This window comes from Venturia canescens, chromosome 5, assembly GCF_019457755.1.
Source record: "Venturia canescens isolate UGA chromosome 5, ASM1945775v1, whole genome shotgun sequence".
In the NCBI taxonomy this organism is placed as follows: domain Eukaryota; kingdom Metazoa; phylum Arthropoda; class Insecta; order Hymenoptera; family Ichneumonidae; genus Venturia; species Venturia canescens.
Window position 1 is genome coordinate 17,995,068 of NC_057425.1, and position 11,018 is coordinate 18,006,085.

The 11,018-nt window shown below is 41.7% G+C and overlaps 1 protein-coding gene across 1 annotated transcript; it reads left to right on the top strand.

Annotated features, from left to right (window-relative positions):
• Positions 1-1,848: 1,848 nt before the first annotated feature.
• LOC122410514 (uncharacterized) lies at positions 1,849-5,051 on the top strand. Its single transcript, XM_043418699.1, has 2 exons — positions 1,849-1,996; positions 3,053-5,051. Exon 2 carries the CDS (start codon positions 3,204-3,206, stop codon positions 4,932-4,934), a length of 1,731 nt encoding a protein of 576 aa, XP_043274634.1. The 5' UTR covers positions 1,849-1,996; positions 3,053-3,203; the 3' UTR covers positions 4,935-5,051.
• Positions 5,052-11,018: the final 5,967 nt, after the last annotated feature.

Here is an 11,018-nt window from a genome sequence, read left to right on the forward strand (position 1 = left end):
GTCACATCATCACAGAAGTGGGAGTGAAACCCGATCCGGAGAAAATCAAGGCTGTAAAAAATTTTCCTTCACCAAAAAATGTTAAAGAAGTCCAATCATTCCTGGGACTCGCAGGATACTACAGAAAATTCATTCAAGATTTTTCAAAACTCGCAAAACCATTAACAGAGCTGATAAAAAAGGACAGAAAATTCGAGTGGAACGAGCATACGCAGGCAGCGTTCGAGACGTTAAAAGAAACACTCAGCACCGCACCAATACTTCAATATCCCGACTTCACGAAGCCGTTCGTCGTCACCACCGACGCATCGGACAAGGCAATCGGAGCTATCTTATCACAGGGAAAAGTAGGGGAAGATCTACCAATTTGTTATGCGAGCAGAACGCTAAACAAAGCGGAAAGAAACTACTCAGCAACGGAAAAGGAAATGCTGGCAATAGTTTGGGCTGTACATCAGTTTCGCCCGTACATTTATGGAACGAAATTCACTATCGTTACCGATCATCAACCCCTCACCTGGTTATTCAACGTAAAAGATCCAGGCTCCAGACTAATGCGGTGGAGAATAAAATTAGAAGAATACACATACAAAATTGAATATAAAGAAGGCAAAAAGAACACTAATGCTGACGCACTGAGCCGCATATACGCAATCACGCGCAGTCAAAACAAAAACACAGATCAGCTGCAAAAAGAAGGAAGAGGAAGGCCGCGAAAAATCAGAGCCGACGCGACTCCATCTTCTTCAACAACACCAGCCTCCTCGGACAATCGGTCCAGCCCTAATCATAATGGCCGACTTGATAATCAGCCGAGTGTGGCTGAAGATAAAAATGAGACGCATATAGTGGACAGCGACGAAGGAGATAGCGAGAGTGAAACCGAACACCTCGACTCCGACGCGACGGACCTGTCAGAGAAAGACAGAAAAACAATACTACGAGAGTATCACGACACGCCTCTCGGAGGACACCCCGGAGTAAAAAGAATGACTCAACGAATTCAAGAAAAGTATCGTTGGCCGGGAATGAAAAAGGAAATAAAAGAATACGTAGCGAAATGCGACAAATGTCAAAAGAATAAAGTAACGAAGCTAAATCGAGCACCGATGATTATCACCGACACTCCAGAAAGAGCATTTGAAAAATGCGCGGTCGATATAGTAGGACCTCTACCCGAAACCGACCGGAGAAATAAATATATTCTAACAGCACAATGTTTATTAACAAAATTTTCCGAAGCAATTCCATTGGAAAATCAGGAGGCACAAGAAGTAGCAAGGGCATTGACCACTCGGATCATTTGCCAACATGGACCTCCTCAAACCATTCTTTCCGATCAAGGAACGAATTTTCTGAGCAACGTTTTTAAGGAAACGTGCAAATTATTACGCATCAAAAAAATTCAAACAACCGCATATCATCCGCAATCAAACGGAGCATTGGAAAGATCCCATCGCACTCTGGCAGAATATCTAAAACATTTCGTTCAAGAGGATCAAAGGGATTGGGATTTATGGCTACCATACGCCATGTATACGTACAATACAACACCTCACTCATCTACAGGATTCACCCCGTATGAATTGAGGTATGGTCAAAAACCTGTTTTACCGACTGCACTCAAAGAGCCGCCGAGAACCACATACTCGTACGACGACTATGCAGCCGAACTTCGGGAACGACTCCGGGCGACTTGGCAAGTCGCGAGAGAAAAATTAATGGAAAAAGATAGCGGAAAAACAATGGGAAACAACAAAAAACACCGAATACCGCGTTGGCGATAAGGTACTGCTGCTCGACCCAACAGTTCGTCGAGGCAGATCAGCAAAATTAATACCAAAATGGACAGGACCATTTGAAATAAAAAGTAAGGATTCATCAGTGAACTACAGTATCAGCAGGGGACGCAAAACTGTTCGAGTCCACGTGGAGCGAATCAAGCCCTACGTTACCCACTAGCCGACCCACTAGCCGACGTTACCGACTAGCCGTGGTAAGCCTCGCCGGTGTTACAGCACACGCGAAACATAAAATACAAAATCTTTTTCTCGCAAAATATATAGCACATAAACACGAAAAAAAAAAAAAAAAAAATTATATAAGGTAAAAAAATAAAATAATATGAAGAGAATATACGCATAAAAGGAAATAAAGGGACCAACACATCCGAAGTACAAAACAAACGGGTCGATTTATTTCACAGAAAAATATAAAACAAAATACATCTTTATACAATCTAATCCGCATCGTATGCGGAGGCGACGCCTAAAGGGTGGGACCAAGCTGGATGATCCCAGTCGTCTTCCGGGTGGAGCTGGCCCCACCTCCCCTCGAACATCCATCGAATAAACCCGATGTCGAACCCCTCGGTACCCCGCGGCCGACCAAATTCGTCATTGGGCTCGGCCCGACAATACCGACGGTACTCGGCAAAATCCTCAATAAATTCCTGCAACAAAAAAGAGAGAGGGGATTAAATAAAATAAGAAATAAGAAAAATACAAATAAAAATAAATAAAACAAACGAAAATTCCTCACGGAAAACATGCGCCGCAAACTCTAGCGTGGTGCCACGACGCCGTTTCGGCAAAGGGGGCCCGTACAAAACGCGCTAAAAAGTTAAAAAGGAAAAATATAGATTCATGAAAACAAATTCATTGTATAGATCCACCCGTTATATATATATCTAAAACTTTAATAGACTCACCGACACCTCCTTACGGCGGGTCTCCGCCACGATAAAAAACATTGCCTCTTTTAAATTAACGTGGACAATAGTCGCCATTATAATAATTTACTCGCAATTGAAACACACTCAAAGACGATAGCATACTAAGAATACGAGAAACATTCGCGGTAAAATGAAAACTCAAAACGCAGATTCAGCGAATTGATAAGTAGTCAGAAAATAAATAAAAAAAAAAAAAAAAAAAAAATTAGGCCAAAATCCTTTCAAAACAGTAACCACCCGACGCACTTACCGACATCGAGATAAGTCGATTTCTACCGTACCGACCGACTAGCGACTAACTCAAACAACCCATTACAGGTGTGCGAGCGCAATAGCAGTCGTAGGAGGGATCGAGTCATCGGTAATCAATGAATATCGAATCAACAATTTTCAAACATCGCCAGGAATATACTTCGAGGAAATAGGATCATTATATTTGGTAAAAGGAACATGGAAATTAGTAATCCACATGGATCTACACTATATGGAAAGAAAAGCAGACGTTTTATTCAAAACACTAGAAACCCTGGAAAAATTATGCAACAAAACGACTGACGATTCACTATGCTCCACCGTAGACAGCACATTAAAACCGTTATTGAAGAAAGTCAGTTCCTCAATAACAGCGATATACAACTTCGTAGGCACAGGAGAAAGTAGAAACAAAAGAGGATTAATTAACGGTCTAGGAACAGTAATCAAAGCAATAACTGGGAATCTCGACCAAGATGACGCCGAAAAAATAGACAAAAACATTGACGACATAATAACAAGACAAAAAACTGACGAAGATATGTTAAAGGAAAATGTACAAATTCTACAATCTACACTAAAACTCTATAACGAATCTACTTCCGAAATAATAGACAAAATGGACAACTTAATGCATATGATAGAAAGAATTAAAAACACGGTAGAAGGTCAATTTTCAACAATAAAAAGGAAACAAATGATAGACGAAAACATAAACACATTTACAACGACAGTCGAAGCTTTTACAAGCGACGTAAACCAACTAGCAAACTTTTTAACAGAAATTTACAAAGGAACAATAAATCCTACGGTAATTTCACCCAAGCAGTTGGCTGACTATCTAATAGAAGCAACTCCCTACATTCCTAAAGGATTAAACTTTCCAACGAACGTCAAGAGTAGCGAAATGACTAACTTACTGAAAACAGCAGAAATTACTAGCTACACAGCAAAACTACGATTTGTTCTAATCATAAAATTCCCTTTAATCGAAAATTCAATTTTGAAAGTCAACAAAGTATACCCACTACCTACGAAAATCAATGAAAATCAATTCCAATTCATAGAAACCACATCTAAAATAATAATGGTTGACAACTACAAAAGAATGTACATAACAATGTCCGAAGAAGATTTAAACAAAGCCAGAAAAGTCGACAATATCTATTATTACAAACCGAAACAGTCACTACAAACAATGAACGGCAATACGCCATGCGAAATAGCGTTTTATTTAGGAAATAATCCCGAAAAACTATTATGTAATCAACGAATTGTAAAACTCGAGAAAACATTAATAATCGCACTGGAAAAAGAAGGTAGATGGCTATTCGTAGCCCCAAAACCCGAAAGCGTAAGAATAGATTGTAAAAATAAATCTACGACACACGAAATAATCCACAATACAGGATTACTGGCTTTGGACGGAGAATGTTCCGCCACATCAATAAATTTTCAATTGTTATCTTTAAACGAACTACGACAACACGAATTTATAACATTTATACCACTATATAATCTAACAAATACGATTGGTATGGTAAACGCTAATCACCCAATTTTCAATTACAGCGTACCATCAAAAATAATTACTAATCCACTGGAAACGAATAAATTAGGCGAACGAATTGAAATTCTTCAGCAAAAACTAAAAGAAGAACCGAATATTTGGGCACATCCTTATCACATAATTGGAAATTACTCTCTAAGTGCCATTAGCATGACTCTGATCATCATAATAATTATCATTTTAACAATTTTTAAAGCTAAACATTGTCAAAGAGTTCGATTAATACAACAAACTAATGATATTGAACTAGCCCCGACTTTCGTGGCAAGACCAAAAATCATAGAAGAACTTGCATCTAGATCTACTGATGATAAAATTTACATAACTAAGGCACGCCCAAAAAACAAAAATAATGCCACACAAAACGCTTCATTATAACCTAAACATAATCCTACTAAAAGTGGAAAAGGAATTAAAAAAGGAAAAACATATTCAAGTTTCACACAAATTTAATTATTTTAATTCCGTGCGAAAAATAGCCGAAATAAATTTCGTCTCCCAAAGGGGGGAGGGATGTTGTGCCTGTACATCGCACTCATTAAAACAAATTAAGCACTCTCAGCGCAAACGCAGCAATGATGAAATATCGATGCTCCCGAACGAGCGCATCGACCCTCGATGTCAACATCGAAACTTCCAGAAGGAAATCTAGGTTATATTCGCACGAGAAGGGAAAAACCCCCAAATCTATAAAATTATCGGCTAACCCAAAATTCGACAGTCTTTGACGAGAATTGTAACGATCGGTCTCGAGGCAATAAAACCTCGAATTTGTAACTTCTTAAATAAACTTATTGTTAACTTGTTGTAAAAGTATCGAGTTGGAGTTCAGCTCTTTTGGCCTAAATCCCTTAAATACTCGTCCTTGATAACTCGTCCCTTCGCGACGGTCTTCGCGGACACAACAGAAGAGATCCGTTTTATGACGCATAAAGTGAACGTAGCAAAAATTGGTCGAGTCATCGATGAAAGTGACAAAATAATTTGTCCCTCCCAATGACTCCGTTTGAAATGGCCCACATATGTCTGAGTGAACGAACTCTCCAGGTGAGGACGACCGATTTTCAGTTTCTTCACTAAATGTTAGTTGAGATGCTTTCCCGAGCTGACACTGTTCACACACGAATTTTTTTGCATTATTCAGGCCTATTCCTTCAACTAATCTCCGTTTTACCATATCGGTAATCGCCTGAGTATTTATGTGTCCAAGACGTTCATGCCACACTCGTAAGTCTATTGACGACACATTCACTTCGTCCGCATGTGCGGCACTGGGTACGCGAATAAACAGACGATAGAGATCGTTTTCTGACCTCCTACCAAACGCCATTAACTTTTCTTTTTCGAAAATATTTACTTTATCGCCATCAAACAAAACTTTATACCCCTTTTTAGCACATAACCCAACTGAGAGTAGATTCTTTCGGAGTCGCGGGACGTACAGTACGCCTTCTATGCGCGTCTTACACCACTCACCATTTATTAATCGTTCAACTGTTACGTCCCGAGAGGGAGGATTTGATGGGGACGCACAGTCGCCGATTTAGAGAGGCAGGGTGTACTCTTGAGTACCGCTGCCGGTGAGTCTTCCTTGGAACTAGTGCGGCGCCCGAGGACACACGTTATATTTTTAGGTATACGTGACCTTTGTGTGGAGGTTGTGTTCGCGAATTGGAAGGGTTTTCCAATTCTGAAGCGGTGTCGAAGGCTTCTCAAATAAGTATTGGTCTCAATATTTTGTTTACTACAAAATATACCGATGAGTTTATTAATAGACTTATAAACTGTGACGTGACATTTTGCCCCGCCACTCGTACGAATCGTGTCGACCAGTGGACCGGGTTTACGGCCCATTTTCCACGACTTTTCGACTCGTCGGGTGTTGGTCGGAGCCGGACTCATTTTGCGTAATTATTGTACTAAGCTAGAAAACCGCCTACATTACCGATTTCAGAGATTTTAGTTAATTTAGCTACCTGTTACCTACGTGGCAGGAAGAGAGAGAATTTCGTTGTCTATTTTGAGTTTAACCTGACGTTTATTTACAGAGAATTTCGTTGTCTATTTTGAGTTAATTTGACGTTTGTTTACAGTATAAATTTCATTGTCGTTTTGGGATATTTGGTGTCGCCTTCGCGGCTGGGCATCGCGAACCATCTTTTATTGAGACGAAGCTTTGTTGTTGCTCGACCCGATCTCGTTCGCAAGAAACACCCTCCCACACCGTCTTCGAGTTACGAGTATCATTCTCGACCAGCGGACGGCTGAGAGGACACGCTGGCATGGGCCATTCGTTAAACGCTGCCCGTGCCTCTCCCGCTGCAGTAACCGAGAGTTACACCGTCCGCTACGCCGTAAATTCGGGTGACACGGTCCGTGCGATACGGCGCCTCGTCAGGTGGGATTCGGGGGAGTTTTCTGGAGCCAAGGTGCTGTTTTGCCTGGTGGTTTTTGTCGTGGGCTCACCATGACTTCTAGACGTCCGAAATCATGAGGGAGGCCTCCCCTCGGTCTTCCAGAGCTGCCCGCCGGATCCCCAAGAGGAAAGGCATTCGAATCACGGTAATCAAGTCGGGAGGAATGTTTCGAATGGACGGGAGAGGTGAGAGCAACAGGGAGGCAAATTATCGACGTGTCGCGCCTCGTAATTTGAATTCCCGCGAAAGCGTGAACTACGCGCCTGTGCTCTAGTTCACGCTTAGCATGAGCGCTGCGGTTCGCGGGCCTAGTGGTGGGGATGGCGCCGAATATTGAGGACCACTCGTTCGCACAATTAGTCTTGTTCCGATCACCTCACCGGCGAGTCAGAAGTCCGAGCCTATAGTCATCCAGGGCCCTTTTGTCTTTTCTTCGTGTGCGACGAGTGATCTCCTCGGTAAGCCCGCTACTCTTTCTCCCCGAATCCTTTGGTCGAATTGAGCGTATTGTTTCGGACCACTGAACCAACATCACCTTCGTGAAAAGTGTCAAACCACTCTTTTCGAAACGACACGTGACGCGACGCGGCGCTATCACCCAACCACACTTCTGATGTCTCCAGAGACATCAGGGCCTGAGTTTGCGCATGCGTTGGATTGTATAGTTTTTCCCGCCGTTTAACTTCTTCGTGTGGCGTGTCTTGACTTACTATGATCGCGCAATTTACGGATCAGTTTGCATCGCGATTATTTTTCGAGTCCTTATTCAGGGGGCAATCGCGCGCGAAATGGCCTTTTTCTTTGCACTTGTGATACGCAAAATTTTTATATGACCGTCGATTTTTCAACGCATTTTCAGGATGCGTTTTGTTCCGACTCACATCACTTTTCACCACAGCCAGCCCTTCCGGTGTATCACTTCCTTTATGGAACCTCATTTCTTAACGAATCAGTCTTTCCAATAGATTTTCCACGATTTGTTTTGTCGGATCGACATTATCCCAGATCGTTTGGAACTTATTTGTTAGGCTCGCCAGTATTTTTGCCATCACTGGGTTGTCTGACACGGGTTCTTCTATGTCTCTTAACTGTTGAGCCATGTTCTTGATTTTTGCCACGTGTTGCGTGATAGAGTCTTCCGCCGCCATCTTGTACGCGTGAAATTTCTGCGTCAAGAATAATTTATTCATCGATGACTTCTGCTCGTGTAATTGACACAGAGTATCCCACATAGCTTTCGAACTTCCGCACGTTAATAGCGATTCGAGCTGATCTGGTTCCATCGACGTTGAGATTAATACTGTGGCTTTTGCATGATCTTGAGTTCATTTTTCTAAGGCAATCACTTCTGTCGACGCCGGCTTTGGTTTTGACCCGTCGACCATTCCACTCACCCCCGCTGCGATAAAAAGCGCTCAAAAGCTGAAATTTCCAGCATTGGAAATTTGTCCCGTCGAATTTTGCCACACTTTTCACCGAGATTTCATGCGACATTTTATTTTTGTCTTTCAGGAGGATTTTTCACAGGAGCTCGGATAAAAGAAGACTTTAGAGCTACGAGTACACTCTAGCTTTTGACCTTTTCGCGAGAAAATAAAACAGGAAACTGATGAGCGTCGCACGCACGACAATGGCACGACTTTTACACGTGTTTGCCGCGCGATTTTCTTATTTTTCCTTTATTTTTGCTCACCAGCTGTATCTGGGCCCATAACCTGTTAAGTATTTACAGTGTGGTATGGGATTGAGCAGGAAAAACACAGAAATAAAGTAAACTCAGTTCGAATAGAAAATAAATTAAGACTTTATTTGAATATTAAAAACAGACGCGTCTGACTCGTAGCTTTCCGGTTTCAAGACTAACGGACATTTCTCACCTCCGCTTATAGTCTGAGAACGCCTCTATCGGCAGATTGATAAGAGTCAGCCAACTTCCACGAAGATGCGCGCGCAACCACACACACACCAGAGTACGAGAGCTTACAATTCAACAGATTGAATAATATTTGGCGTTTTTAGCTCGTGAAATAATTTCCGAAGTAAGTTTTTGCCCATCAGATCTATTATCTCGTTTTGGATATCTTTACCGCAATAGTGATCAGAAATCCCATCTTTTGTTGCCAGCTTCAAGTGGTCCTCCATAATTGGATCAAATTTACACAATAATTGTATCAATCCCAAAAATTTGCCATTGTTTAACGTGTATAATTTGTCTGAGCTTCCTCTAAATGCCATGTTATTTTTGGCCAGATAAAGAATGATGTTTATTAAGCGAGTTAAAACATTATTCTATCGTAAAGTTTAACAATTAATCAATTTTTGTTCTTCCTGACACCCCCCCCCCCCCCAAATTTGGCGCTCGCCCCAACTCAGCGCCCCAGGCCTTTGCCCCATCGTGCCTCCCCCCCTCCCCTAACGCCAGCACTGCAAATTAAGTGCTCTCAGCGTAAATGCAGCAATGGCGAAATATCGATGCTCCCGAATGAGCGCATCGACCCTCAATGTCAACATCAAGAGACTTGGTAGAGTCTCGGGACAAGTACATTGACAGCTCTGTCGTCTGCTAGCCTGAGGCTCTCGCTGAGACTATACTTTCTCTGAATAAAACGATTCGCGGTGGTGGGGGTAAAATTGGCATTTCATTTTCTTCAATTGCGAAGCTCATGAGTTATGTACGGCTTTGAAATTTGAACTTTTAGCTAATTGAGAAGTTCTCTGTCGAATGAGCCCAAAATCAGCATGATCGGTGTCGTAATTTCTGAGAAAAAACTTTGCACGGGCTTAAAATTATGCAAAAGTTACTAACACATTCAGGATTTGACGTATCTGTTGTAACGTAGATTTTCCCCACAAGGGTACGATCCAGTCCCTTCTCGGCTCACCCGCTCCTTCCCGTATGACTCTCCGGCTGCGAGAATGAACTGGGCGCCAGGTACAAAGTACCGTCGAATTAATCGACTTTATTTTCGTCGATTCTCGCGATCGTAACGCAATGCAACTAGAATTTAAAGTACACGAGGGGAACGAATGACCGAGGATGGTCCGACTACTCAGCTCATCTGAGATACAAAAGGTAGAGGGGGGGGATCCTTGGGGAAAAGTAGCAATTCACAACGCAAAGCAAATAATCGACACAGACAGAAGATTCAGAAAAGATTAACAATTTATTCAAATAAACAAAAGTACAAGAAAAGATGAATACTCGCGAGATTGGATCCTATATAAAATAAGAGTTAGGAAGAAAACTCAATTTATCGCTTGCTAGAATCGCATGGCCAATACGTATCGGGCGACAACGCGGTTTCAGTACGCGGCTCACTCGAATTCATCAGGTAATTCAGGTAATAGGTAATCGCATCGCAATTTCGCGGGAGTCGTAGGTAATCGACGACCGACGCTTTGGCATCGTAGGTAAAAGATAATCAGCGATCTGACGAGCAGATGCCTTAGGTAACAGGTAAAAGGTAACCAACGCCAGAACAACCGGTGTCTTAGGTAAATTCAGGTAAAAGGTAATCGACACCAGGTAACCCTAAAGTAATTCGCGAGAGCGTCATAGGCAACATAGGCAAGGTAATTGACGCTAGGTAACCCTAAAGTAATTCGCGAGAGTGTCATAAGCAACATAGGTAACATAGGTAACAAAATTAAATTCTATCTTTGAGGTTCATAACAACCGTGATGGAAATATAATTTATCTTTGTATTCGGTTGATAACGAATATATATAAGAAGGGTTGACGTACGAATATATTTTCGATACAGATGACAAAAATGTGATTACAAAACAAGAATCTCAAATTTATTTACTTGCGGCATTTGGCGATAATTCAGATGCAAGTTTAGAAGACTATATATATTGCTATATGCGAACAACGACTCGTACACGAATAGTATTATAAATCACAGAGACAAATATACATATGATGACTCGATATTCACGCGAAGAAAATCATACATTCAGGCACTCGGATATTCTCGCTAAATTTCCACGCTCATACTGTGACATACTCGAAAATCAGTTCATCGCTTACACCATTTAGTTG